Source organism: Erinaceus europaeus, chromosome 10 (genome assembly GCF_950295315.1).
Source record: "Erinaceus europaeus chromosome 10, mEriEur2.1, whole genome shotgun sequence".
In the NCBI taxonomy this organism is placed as follows: domain Eukaryota; kingdom Metazoa; phylum Chordata; class Mammalia; order Eulipotyphla; family Erinaceidae; genus Erinaceus; species Erinaceus europaeus.
The window spans coordinates 78,840,005-78,853,656 of NC_080171.1; the positions used below are offsets into that span (position 1 = coordinate 78,840,005).

The 13,652-nt window shown below is 44.7% G+C and overlaps 2 protein-coding genes across 5 annotated transcripts in view; one reads left to right on the forward strand and one right to left on the reverse strand.

Annotated features, from left to right (window-relative positions):
- The window catches only part of GABRD (gamma-aminobutyric acid type A receptor subunit delta), a 110,677-nt gene that overhangs the window by 42,131 nt on the left and 54,894 nt on the right, over positions 1-13,652 (forward strand). The gene's annotated exons all lie outside the window — the stretch shown is intronic.
- CFAP74 (cilia and flagella associated protein 74) overlaps positions 1-13,652 on the reverse strand; it is a 79,945-nt gene that overhangs the window by 40,948 nt on the left and 25,345 nt on the right. For all 4 annotated transcript variants that reach the window (XM_060199884.1, XM_060199882.1, XM_060199883.1 and 1 more), the window contains 4 exons: positions 13,181-13,247; positions 12,626-12,715; positions 4,944-5,105; positions 3,548-3,710 (listed from right to left, as the gene is read on the reverse strand). In XM_060199884.1, coding sequence (XP_060055867.1) covers positions 3,548-3,710; positions 4,944-5,105; positions 12,626-12,715; positions 13,181-13,247 — 482 coding nt within the window. The remainder of the gene's footprint in view (positions 1-3,547; positions 3,711-4,943; positions 5,106-12,625; positions 12,716-13,180; positions 13,248-13,652) is intronic.

The window sequence follows — 13,652 nt, forward strand, 5'->3', positions numbered from 1 at the left end:
GCATGTGTCTATCTTTCTCTCCCCCTTTCTGTCTTCCCCTCCTCTCTCTATTTCTCTCTGTCCTATCCAACAACAATGACATCAATAACAACAACTACAACAATAAAATAACAAGGGCAACAAAAGGAATAAATATTAAAAAAAAAAAGATCCTGAAGGCTCCAAGAGAAAAACAAAGAGTCACCTACAGAGGAAATCCCATAAGGTTAGCAGCAGACTTCTCCACACAGACACTACAGGCCAAAAGAGAATGGCAAGATATCTATCGAGTATTCAATGAGAAAGGCTGTCAACCAAGAATACTGTATCCTGCTAGACTGTCATTCAGACTAGATGGAGGCATAAAGACCTTCTCAAACAAGCAACAGCTGAAGGAATCAACTATCACCAAGCCTGCCCTTAAAGAAGTTCTGAAAGGTCTTCTATAAATAGACCATATCAGAAATAAATATGCCATATATCAGAACACTCTAAAACTCTACAAGAATGGCATTAAAATATCTTCAATCTTTGATATCAATAAATGTCAATGGCCTGAATTCACCTATTAAAAGACACAGTGTAGGAAGATGGATCAGAAAACACAGCCCAACAATATATTGTCGACAGGAAACCCACCTAACTCAACAAGACAAACACAGACTCAAAGTGAAAGGATGGAAAACTATCATACAAGCCAATGGCCCACAAAAAAGGGGCAGGAACAGCTATTCTCATAACTGACACGATAGACTTTAAAATAGATAAGATTAAAAAAGATAGGAATGGACACTACTTAATGCTCAGAGGATCAGTCAATCAAGAGGACCTAACAATTATTAACATCTATGCACTCAATGAGAAGCCATCTAAATATATCAAATGTCTACTGAAAGAGCTACAGTAATATATTAACAGCAACACAGTCATAGTAGGGGACTTAAACACCCCACTCTCTCAACTTGACAGATCATCCAGGCAGAAAATCAATAAAGACATAAGGGAGCTAAATGAGGAGATAGATAAACTAGAACTGTTGGACATTTTCAGAGTCATACATCCCAAGAAACTGGAATACACATTTTACTCAAGTCCACATGGGTCATTCTCAAGGACAGATCATATGTTAGGCCACAAAGACTGCATCAGCAAATTCAAGAGCATTGAAATCATCCCAAGCATCTTCTCAGACCACAGTGGAATTAAACTAACACTTAACAATCAACAAAAGATTAGTAATAGTCCCAAAATGTGGAAGCTCAACAGTACACTCCTTAACAACTACTGGGTCAAAGAGGAAAGAAAGGAAGAAATCAAAATGCTTCAAGAGTTCAAGAGTTGAAAATGAAGATACAGCTATCAAAATATTAGGTCACAGCTAAGGCAGTACTGAGAAGGAAGTTCATAGACATACAAGCACACATTAGGAAACAAGAAAGCACAAACAGCCTGATTGCACATCTTAAAGACCTAGAAGAAGAACAACAAAGGAACCCTAAAGCAACCAGAAGGACAGAAATCACTAAAGTTAGGGCAGAAATCAATAACATTGAAAATAAGAAAACCATACAAAAGATCAATGAAAGTAAATGTTGGTTCTTCGAAAGAGTGAACAACCCCACACCTATGGACATCTAATCTTTGACAAAGGGGCCCAGACTATTACATGGGGAAAGCAGAGTCTCTTCAACAAATGGTGTTGGAAACAATGAGTTGAAACATGCAGAAGAATGAAACTGAATCACTGTATTTCACCAAATACAAAAGTAAATTCCACGTGGATCAAGGACTTGGATGTTAGACCAGAAACTATCAGATACTTAGAGGAAAATATTGGCAGAACTCTTTTCCGCATAAATTTTAAAGACATTTTCAATGAAACGAATCCAGTTACAAAGAAGACTAAGGCAAGTATAAACCTATGGGACTACATCAAATTAAAAAGCTTCTTCACAGCAAAAGAAACCACTACCCAAACCAAGAGACCCCTCACAGAATGGGAGAAGATCTTTACATGCCATACATCAGATAAGAGTTTAATAACCAACATATATAAAGAGCTTGCCAGACTCATCAACAAGATAACAAATAACCCCATCCAAAAATGGGGGAAGGACTTGGACAGAATATTCACCACAGAAGAGATCCAAAAGGCTGAGAAACACATGAAAAATGCTCCAAGTCTCTGATTGTCAGAGAAATGCAAATAAAGACAACAATGAGATATCACTTCACTCCTGTGAGAATGTCATACATCAGAAAAGGTAACAGCAGCAAATGCTGGAGAGGGTGTGGGGTCAAAGGAACCCTCCTGCACTGCTGGTGGGAATGTAAATTGGCCCAACCTCTGTGGAGAACCGTCTGGAGAACTCTCATAAGGCTAGAAATGGACCTACGCTATGACCCTGCAATTCTACTCCTGGGGATATATCCTAAGGAACCCAACACATCCATCCAAAAAGATCTGTGTACACATATGTTCTTGGCAGCACAATTTGTAATAGCCAAAACCTGGAAGCAACCCAGGTGTCCAGCAGCAGATGGGTGGCTGAGCAAGTTGTGGTATATATACACAATGGAATACTACTCAGCTGTAAAAAAGGTGACTTCACCATTTTCAGCCGATCTTGGATGGACCTTGAAAAAATCATGTTGAGTGAAATAAGTCAGAAACAGAAGGATGAATATGGGATGATCTCACTCTCAGGCAGAAGTTGAAAAACAAGATCAGAAGAGAAAACACAAGTAGAACCTGAAATGGAATTGGTGTATTACACCAAAGTAAAAGACTCTAGGGTGGTGGGGGTGTGTGAGAATACAGATCCAAGAAGCATGACAGAAGACCTAGTGGGGGTTGTATTGTTATATGGAAAATTGGGAAATGTTATGTATGTACAAACTATTGTATTTACTGTTGAATGTAAAACATTAATTCCCCAATAAAGAAACAAAAATAAAACAAAAAGCAAAAAACAAAGTCCTAGAGAAATTGTGCACCAGGTGGGGGTAAATAGCATAATGGTTATGCAAAGACATTTCATGCCTGAGGCTCCAAAATACCAGGTTCAATCTCCTGCACCACCATAAGCCAGAGATGAGTAGTGCTCTGGCTAAAAAAAAAAAAAGGAAAGAAAAGAAAAGAAAAGAAATTCTGCACCGGGGGCTGGGTAGTGGTGCACCTGGTTGAGTGCACATGTTACAATGTCAAGGACCGGGGTTCGAACCCCCGGTCTCCTCCACCTGCAGGGGAAAAGCTTCATGAGCAGTGAAGCAAATCTGCAGAAGTCTCTCTTTCTCTCTCCCTATCTCCCCCTGGCCTCTCAATTACTGACTGTCTATCCAATAAATAAATAAAAATAATAAAACATTAAAAAAAAAAAAAGAAATTCTGCACCTACCCAGCCCCCTGGCAACATGCTGTGCCTCAATGCACCTAGGATAATGGTGGGCAAGGACCACCCCAATGCTGCCTTTTAGGGCCACCACCTGTTCAGTCTGGCCTCCTCTCAGCTGTCAGATGGGTGAGCTTGGGGTGGGGGCCAAGGTCCTGTGGCTGGTGCCCCCTTACCTCCAGTCTGCCTGTCCTCATCATCCTTGCTGTACTGCTTCCCAGACTCCTTCTGGCTTAACACCTCCAGGATAGAGGACTCGTTGCCCTCCACAAGCTGCTCAGAGAAGCTGGGGAGGGGTTTTTCATACAAGCCTCTTTCTTCAGAAGGGAAGATGTTGCTCTAGGAAAAAGACAGGGACCTCTTATTGGTGGGCACCCTGCCTGGACCCCCAAGTTCTGGAAGGCCTCCCAGAGAGCGATCACTGGACTACAGGCAGTGGGCTCTCCTCTCCTGAATGCACAGGACTCTGGGGACCCAATGGTTTGTCCCAGGAGGAGGTTCAGCTGGGGGTTCGGCTGGCACTGTGCTGTTACCCAGGCCCTTCCTGCTGCCTCCTGAAGCCCTTTGCTCATATCCTCTGAAGGCTGGGATGCCTAAGGCTAAACTCACTCGGACCTTCTGCCTTTCTCTCTGCCTGTGTGCCTGGAGGCCTGGAATGCTTGTTTATTTGTTTATGGTACTATGTGTGGCCTTCCACATTCACACTTTCATTGTTCCAAGCTAAGGTTTTTGTTCCTTTTACTTGAGAGAGAGCAGGAGAGATGTCACAGCAGTGGAGCATACCCCCGTGTCACGGCACCTCCATGTAGTGTTGGGGCTTGAATCTGGGCCACCTGCATGACAAGGCAGGCACCCTACCTGGTGAGCTATCTTTTGGTCCCTATGAGCCCTAGCTTTGTTTTGCCTCTCTCCCCTCTCCTTTCATTTAAAAAATTGTCACCAGGGTTACTGCTGGGGTTCAGTGCCTGTATTATGAATCTACTATAAGTCCTGGTGGGTGGATGGATAGATGTGTGTGTATGCATGCATATGCATATAGATATAGTTTTGATAGAGACAGAAATTTAAAGGAAGACTACGGGGGGGGGGGGAGAGTACTTCAACGCTTGTGAAGTTTCACCCCTGTAGGTGGGGGTGGGGTTTGAACCTGGTTCCCTGTGCATGGTAACACATGTGCCAGGCTCTTTCCATTAGTCATATATCCCACAAAAGGACAAAGGCTCACCTCATACCTTTGGGGAAGGTGCACACACAGGGCAGGAGTGTGGTTTTTAGGTTGTGTAACTGTGATTATGTTGAAGCATGTACCCCAGAAGAAGGGGGGTCCTGGTGCCCATGCCTCTTCCCTGCCACATGCTCTAAGGGGTCCTGTCCTGCTACCCGTCGTGTCTGTAGCTTTGTGGCCCTAGGTGTCCTCCACGCAGAGCCCCACCTCTTTTACTGAGATGACAAGAGTGTCCACCCCCCTCTCCTGCACCTGGCTCCCATCACCACCCGGCCCTCACCAGCTCAGAGGGGATGCTGAGCATCCAGCACACCTGAATGCTGGGCTGAGACCAGCAGCACACTCACTGTTTTCAGAATCAGGTGGGAGCCCATGTCGCAGGGCTCTGATGCACGAAGAAACTTGAATCTGGTGCCTAAGCCGCCGATATTGGACAGTGTGATGACCCGTGATGTTGTCTCGCCCACCACATAGCTGCCGAAGTCAATTAGCTCTTTGTCCAAGGACAACTGCCAAGGGGGCCGGTGAGTGAGGGTGACTGAGCCCTAGGCTGCCAGCCAACTCTCCCACATGTCATCTGCAGCCCCCTGGGGACTCAAGGAACCGGGTGTTATTATCATGCCCCGCCCGATGCCCCCCCACCCCCGTGTCTGGAACACAAACCATATATAACCTAGGAATTGCAGACCTGTGTGCTGATCAGGAAAAATGGGAGCCCTCAGGCTCATGCTTTGCTTGTGTGTTTGTAGACTCTGCTCTGGGGCACTTTCTCATTCAGTGCGGAGGGTGGGGGGTGGTGGGGGGGGAGAGATGGTAACACTGAAGCCCCATGCAACGCCACAGCACTGCTCATGGATTTCCATGGCTCAGACTTGGATCATACACAGAGCCAGGCCCAACCTGGTGCTCTATCTCTCTGACCCTTCTGTCGCATTCATTTGTTAATTTATTTTCTTTAAGTCTCAGAGAGGAAAAGAGTGGGGAGAAACACAGAAAGAGATGGAGATATACCACATTACTGTACTGCTTGTGGAGCTTCCTTTGGTGCCAAGCATGGCCTGAGCCCAGCTTTTAAAAACTTCAATCCAGCAGGGGGCTGGGTGGTGGCACACCTGGTAGAGTGAATCATTATAGTGAACAAGGACTGGGTTCAAACCCCCAGTCCCCACCTGCAGGTGATGTAATGCTGCAGGTATCTCTGTCTCTTTCTCTCCCTCTTTACCCCATCTCTTCCATTCCTTTCAATTCACCTGTTTTTATCCAGAATAAACAAATAAACAAATCAATAAATGTCAAACCAGCTAAAAATGATAAGCTGTCAAGACACAAAGGGACCTGAAACACATATTACTAAGTGGAAGGAGTCAATCTGAGAAGGCTGCATGAGTTCAATTAGGAGACATTTTGGAAAAGACAGAACTAAGGAGATAATTATGAAAGATCAGTGCTCACATAGTACTGAAGGGTTCACTACAGTAAGAAGATAAAACAGTTATAAACATTAACACACCTAATACCAGATCATGAAAATATACACATGAAGTCACACTTGATGGAGTGGAGGGGAGACAAACTATCCTAAAAGAACCCTCTCACAACAGCAGTCAGAACATACAGAAAGCAGTAAGGAAGGAAGCAAATGTTCAGACAGTATGCAAGGCCCCAAGCCTTGGCACTTGAAGGAGGTCACTGCACTCTGTTGAGTACACATGCTCTCTTCAAGTACACAGAGACGTTTTCAGGATAGAGCAAACACTAGACCACAAATTAGACTCATTAAATAAAAAAAAATGTAAGTGGCATACAGACCATCTTTTCTAAACCCAAAAAGATTAAGTTAGAAATCATTAACAAAGCGTGAGGGTAAATAGCATAATGGTTATGCAAACAGATTCTCATGCCTGAGGTCCAAAGCCCCAAATTCAATCCCTTGCATCACCATAAGCGAGAGCTTAGCAGTGCTCTGGTAGAAAAAAATAATAATAGAGCCAGAAATCAACACAAAGATGGTGCATCTGGTTGAACTCCCATCTGCAGTGAGGAAGCTTCTTGAGCAGTGAGGCAGATTTGGAAGTGTTTCTCTGTCTCTCTCCCTATCTCCTGTTCCCTCTCAATTTTTCCCCTCTTTCTTTCTATCCAAAATTAATGAAAAAAACCCACCCTTAAAATACCTTGAAAAAAGGGTAAAAAACTTGAATAGACATTCTACAAAGAAGACATACATGGCTAACATATACATGATAAGATGCTCAATATCACTGATTATTATGGCAATGTGAACTGAAACTATAATATGAGATAGGCTCATGGCCACTAGAAATGTTACTATCAATAACTAGGAAGTGACAAGTATTGGTGAGGATGTGGAGAAATCCAAACTCTTATCGTACTGTCAGCATGAATGAAAAATTATTTGGCCTTTGTGGAAAACAGTATGGTATTTCCTCAAAAAACAAACAAAGAGTAGAATTCCTCTATAACCTTGCAATCCTACCTCTGGACATATATGCAAAAGAACCAAAAGCAGGAGGGCAGGCAGTGGCATACTGGGTTGAGTGCACACATTGTCATGGGCAAGGACCCAGGTTCGAGTCTACTGCTTCCCAGCTACAGAGGGGAAGAAAGTCTGAAGCGGTCTCTCTCTCTCTGCCTCCCCCCCAATTGCTCTCTAGCCTCTCAAATAAATAAATAAATAAATAAGAGGGAAAAAATGGCCACACATGACCTACAGATATATGTGGAAATACTCCACTCATCATCAGGAAAATGCAAATCAAAACCACATTGAGATTCCACCTCACACCCGTGAGAATGGGCTCCATCAATAAAACAAGAGAAGGTAAGTGTTGGAGAAGATGTGGAGAGAGAGGAACTCTGCTACACTGCTGGTGGGGATGCAAACTGGTACAACCACTATGGAGAACAAATACAAATGGAAATGCCATACAATCCAGCAATTCCACTACTAGGCATAAACTCAAAAGATATAATAACACTGATTTGAAGGGACAGATGCATTCTCATGTTCATAGTGACTTTATTTACAATAGCAAAAACCTGGAAACACCAAAATGTCCTTCAACAGATGAATGATAAGAAAGTTATGGGACATATACTCAATAGAATAAAAAAAGATGATATAGTATCTTTTTTTTTTTTTTCTCCCTCCAGGGTTATCGCTGGGGCTTGGTGCCTGCTTATGAATCCACTGCTTCTGGAGGCTATTTTTTTTCTCTTTTGTTGCCCTTGTTGTTTATCATTGTTGTTATTATTATTGCTGCTACTGCTGTCATTGTTGTTGGATAGGACAGAGAGAAATCGAGAGAGGAGGGGAAGACAGAGGGGGGGAGGGAGAGATAGATACTTGCAGACCTGCTTCACCACTTATGAAGCAACCCCCTGCAGGTGGAGAGACGGGGTTTGTCTGTCCTTGTGCTTTGTGTCATGTACACTTAACTTGCTGTCCTACTGTTCAGCCCCGATGATATAGTATCCTTTGGGATAAATGAATGGATTGGAGATTATGCTTAGTGAAACAAGTAAGGAGGTAAAGGACAACTACAGATGGTTTCACTCATGCGAAATATGAAAATGATATATGCAGACATTGAAAGCAGACATTATAAATATAAATGGAATATAAAGAATTGATTATATGAATGTGAAAAAAATTTTCTACCTATTTCTAAGAATGTGGGAGAACTATAGTGGTTATCTATGGGGGTGGGTGGGGACACAGACTTTTGATGACAGGAGTGATAAAAAAAAATAACTGAAAAAAAAAAAAGAAGGGAGTCGGGCGGTAATGCAGCGGGTTAAGCCCCCGTGGCGCAAAGTTCAAGGACTGGCCTAAGGATCCTGGTTCAGCCCCTGGCTCCCCATCTGCAGTGGAGACGCTTCACAGGCGGTGAAGCAGGTCTGCAGGTGTCTATCTTTCTCTCCCCCTCTCTGTCTTCCCCTCCTCTCTCCATTTCTCTCTGTCCTATCCAACAACGACAACATCAATAACAACAATAGCAACAACAACAACAACAAAAAGACAACAAGGGCAACAAAAGGGAAAATAAAAAGAGTGGGTCTGGCAGTAGTAGAGCAGGTTAAGTGCACTTGGCGCGAAGCACAAGGACCTGTGTAAGGATCCTGGTTCGAGCCCCTGCTCCCCACCTGCAGGGGAGTCGCTTCACAAGTGGTGAAGCAGGTCTGCAGATTTTTATCTTTCTCTCCCCCTCTGTCTTCCCTTCCTCTCTCCATTTCTCTCTGTCCTATCCAAAAATGATGACATCAACCACAACAACAATAATAAATACAACAACAATAAAAAACAACAAGGGCAACAAAAGGGAAAATAAATAATAAAAAAATTAAAAAAGAGAGAGAAGACATAAAAATGAAAGACATCAATTAGTAGTAATGATATGGGGTGATTCAAAAAGGATGTAAAGGCAGGGCTATTTAAAAAAATTGAAAAAAGGAGGCAGGTGGTGGCGCACCTGGTTAAGCACACACACTACAGTGTGCAAGGTCCCAGGTTCAAGCCCTTGGCCCCCACCTGCAGGCTGGAAACTTCACAGTGAAGTGCAGGTGTTTCTCTGTTTTGCTCTCTAGATTTCTGGCTGTCTGTATCCAATAAATAAATAAATATAGTAAAAAAATTTTTAAATTGAAAAAAATGTACAGGTATGTTATAAAGAAATAAAAATTATTTAATTTTATTTTTAAAAATCAAGTCAGGCAAGAGAACTAGAATCATGCAGGTCCAAAGTCCAAGCCAAAAAAAACAAAACAAAAAACGGAATTTAAGCAATCAGGTGGGGTCTTAACCAGGCATAACACACACATAACCATTTTCAAATATTTATGTTCAAACCCCTGGCCCCAACTTGCTAGGGGAATTCTCATGATTGCTGGAGCAGTGCTGCAGTTATCTCTGTTTCTTTCTGTCTCCCTTTCTAGCTCTCTGTATCTTATCCTCTATAAAAAAAAAAAAAAGCCACAAATAACCCTGATGTAGAAAAAAACTCAAATATACAGAGGACAGATTGTGGTTTTCAGAGGTTGGGGGTGAAGGATGGAGGCAATGGGCAAAGTTGGTCAAAAGGAACAGACTCCTAACTTCAGTTAGAAGGTGAGTAAGTTCTGAGGGTGTAATGCACAACATGATGACTGGCTAAAATAGGGGAACAAACAGTGGATGAAGGGGACCACTGTCGTATGCTTTACATTGGTTTGTTCTAGCCCTCCCCCACCAAGAGAATTGGATCAGTCCAGTTAATTTCGCGGCCCGCTTGGCCCCGCCCCAAGGAACCCCGACAGAGGGTTCCTGAGTTCGAGAGTTTCAGAGTTACAGAGTAAGAGAGAGTTCCACAGTGGAAGAGTTTCAGAGTTCGAGAGTTCGAGAGTTCCTGAGTTCAAGAGTAAGAGAGAGTGCTTGTGCCGCTGCAAAGAGACAGCAGAGTTCTGTTTGGTGATTAGTTTGTCTTAGTTTATGAATTGTTGTTCCTGAATAAAGAAATACAGCTTCCCTGCCCAGCCGTTGTCTCCGCGTCTCTGTTACCCGCCGGTGAAGCTAACCCGCACGGCAAGAGCCTACGAATTTTAACAACAAATGGCGCCCACGTGGACCTGACCTGCGCATCTCTCAGATAAGTAAAGACAATTTGGCTACCTATGCACTATGGCCTTCTCTTCTGCTTGCGAAGAGATCTCCAAAGGCCTCTGCTCTTTCTTCACGAGACTGTTTTGCTGTTTCTGGAACATTTATCTCTGGACCACTCTGTGGTTTCCACTCGCTCGGGCAAACTCAGAACAGCCAGCGGGAAGAGCCAGCAGGAGGGAGGCGAGGTGCGGAGCTGCCATTTCCACCTGGTTAAACAGCCAGCCAGCCGGCTGCGCCCAGACAACCCCGTGCACCGCGCCTGCAGCCCCGCAGCCCCGCAGCCCGCAGGAGCCCGATGCCACCACACAAGAGCCCGATGCCAACACACAAGAGCCTGAGGCCAGCCCACAGGAGCTGGCTCTCCACCGTGTGGCGCAGGGCACTGGACGCGTGATCCCTCCACACTGCTCGGCCACTGCGAGCAGGGCAGCAGACATGGCAGGGCCATGGGGCAGGGCCGTGGCGGCCTATCATGGCCGCCACCCCTGGGCACCTAGGCCCACACCTTCTACAAAACTGGCCTGCCTGCCCTCTTGCTATAAATTCTGGAACCATCCCGGGCCTCCCGGACCCCCGGGCTCCCTGCCGAAACTGGGCACACGAGATCTCCAGCCGCCGGTCTGGTCTGAAGACAGACAAGCTGGAGTATGCAGAGATTTGTGCAGAGATCGCAACCTGCAATTCCTAGAAGTAAAGCTGCGCGGGAAGCCACCTCCGGATGGTGAACCCCCCCCCAACAACTAAGACAGTACAGATTTAAATTCGTGTTTAAAATGACATGTCTTCATAACAAAGGTTTCTCTCCTTGTGTATTAATGACCATGTTTATGTATATGTTTAAAGTTTGGTAAACAGTAACTTTAAGGCTAAATTCTTACTAGTCAAAATTAAATGAAAAAGGTTTTCAACGTAATTCTCATAAAGATAAAATTAACTTACATTTAAAGTCTAAGGTAAAAATTAGTTAACAAGCAATATATTTTAACTAAGTTGGTCTAAACAAAAGGTTAAATAGACTTGTTGATATGTAAAACTCTCCACTACCTTCTCTATTAGAAATGGTAGATCACACAATGGCTATGCTAATTATTCTCATGCCTGAGGTTTCCTCTCCGGCCCACACCTAGGGTGTGTCTCCATCTTGAATGGGTGTAACAAAAGGTTAAAAGATGTTGTTGATATGTAAAAGTCTCAAATTCCTTCTCTATTAGAAACGTTGGATCGTGCAGTAGATATGCTAATAACAAGTTTTGTTTCATAGTAAGTAAGTTGCAGCCAGCTGCCTTTGGGACTCTAGGCCGTTCCCCGCCCCCATGCAAATGCCCGTTGAGGCAAGTACGCCCCCCAGAGACAAGAAATGTTTTTTTAAGCTGATAAAGTTTAGCCCACAGAGGCAGATATGGCCCCCTCAGGCCTTCCCTTAGCAGCACACTGGTTCTTGTCGCTTGCATGTTTCTCCATGTTTGTGCCAGTTTCTTTTTTAAAAATGCCTGTATGATATATGTTTCTGTTCACCCCACACCCTTGATGCTATAGTCATTTAGTTAAAAAGAAAAGGGGGAATTGTCATATGCTTTACATTGATTTGTTCTAGCCCTCCCCCGCCAAGAGAATTGGATCAGTCCAGTTAATTTCGCGGCCCGCTTGGCCCCGCCCCAAGGAACCCCGACAGAGGGTTCCTGAGTTCGAGAGTTTCAGAGTTACAGAGTAAGAGAGAGTTCTACAGTGGAAGAGTTTCAGAGTTCGAGAGTTCGAGAGTTCCTGAGTTCCTGAGTTCGAGAGTAAGAGAGAGTGCTTGTGCCGCCGCAAAGAGACAGCAGAGTTCTGTTTGGTGATTAGTTTGTCTTAGTTTATGAATCGTTGTTCCTGAATAAAGAAATACAGCTTCCCTGCCCAGCTGTTGTCTCCACGTCTCTGTTACCCGCCCATGAAGCTAACCCGCATGGCAAGAGCCTAAGAATTTTAACAACAGACCACAGAGTTGACTCAAGGCCCCAGTCTCATCAGCAGACACCAGGCTCCATCTGGTGTAGGAAATATCTGTATTTTCTTTCTTTTTTGATGAGGCCACTGCTCAGTTCTTCGTTATGGTGGTGCTGGGGGTTGAACCTAGGACCCCAGAGCCTCAGGCTTCTTAAATAACCATTATGCTGTCTCCTCAGCCCAGAAATATCTGTATTTTCCAGCATGAGAACAAAGGGCTCATTTTCCCATAGTGTTCAGCACCCCCAACTGAGCCAGTGTTGGGAGTCTTGAGATCCTGCCGTCTGCCCTCTCCCCACCTCCTTTAGGACACCCACTCTCCATATGGGGGCTCCCAACCAGAATGCTCCCAGGGGCCAGCTCAGATGGGCCTCTCACCCCCAGACTTACAGAGCACTTCTTTGTGGAACACTTCAGCGGGATAGAAAATGCACCCGTCTGAGCCAGAAATGAGACACTGCCTTCCATGTCCTTGTTGATCTGGAATGAATAGCCACCACAAGCTCCATCAACATTGGTAACTTTGTCCAGCAACACCTGCCAGCTGCATTTTCAGGACCTGAGCTGTGGCCAACTGCAGAGTTGCTGGCATTATACGGAAAGGGTCTGCAGTGTGTCTCATGAGGGGTCACATACAGGAATGTTCTAGCACACTCCAGATGAAAAAGCATGAAGAGAGGAGGCCTGCTAGTGACCCAGAGAAGTGTCTTGTGGTCTGCCTGGTGCTTCAGAAGGGCGTTGAATATGATTTGGGGAAAAACCCAGCAAAACAGGTTGTGTGTGTCTCCTATGAGATGCCAAGCAAGCCCCTCCTCCATTGTGACCTTCAGCAGAGCCTGGGCAAGTAGCAGCAGAGATCTGGATTCCACCCACTGCCCTGGTCCTCATGAGGGGTCGAGGAAACTCCTCTTTTGCATCACTTGGCTCTGGAGTGGTGACACTCACCATGGGCTTGAAGGTGACAAGCATTTCACAGGACATGCCGGCTGACATTGGGCCAGGGGGGTCAAAGCTGTAGGTACAATGATTCACAGAGCACATGTAATTAGATCTACATGCAGGAGACCCCCCACCCCTTCTTAATACACAGATGACATAATCAGGCTGGAGTCACTTGTGTAGAACAGCTGGGGCCTGGCATGGTTCTGAGCTGGTCTTCTGGGTTCCCTCACTCAAGCCTCCCAGTGCCCAGCTAATAGGAAACACATAACATTGAGTCTTGTTTATTTTGGATAGAGACAGAGAGAAATTGAAAGAGAAGGGGGAGATAGAGATGGAGACAGACACCTGCAGCACTGCTTGTGAAGCCTTCCCCTGTAGGTAGGGACTGGGGGCTTGAAACTGGCTTCTTGATTTTATCTTCTGTACCTGCATTAGAAGTACAGAAACTGCAAGGACCAGCATAAGGATCCCGGTT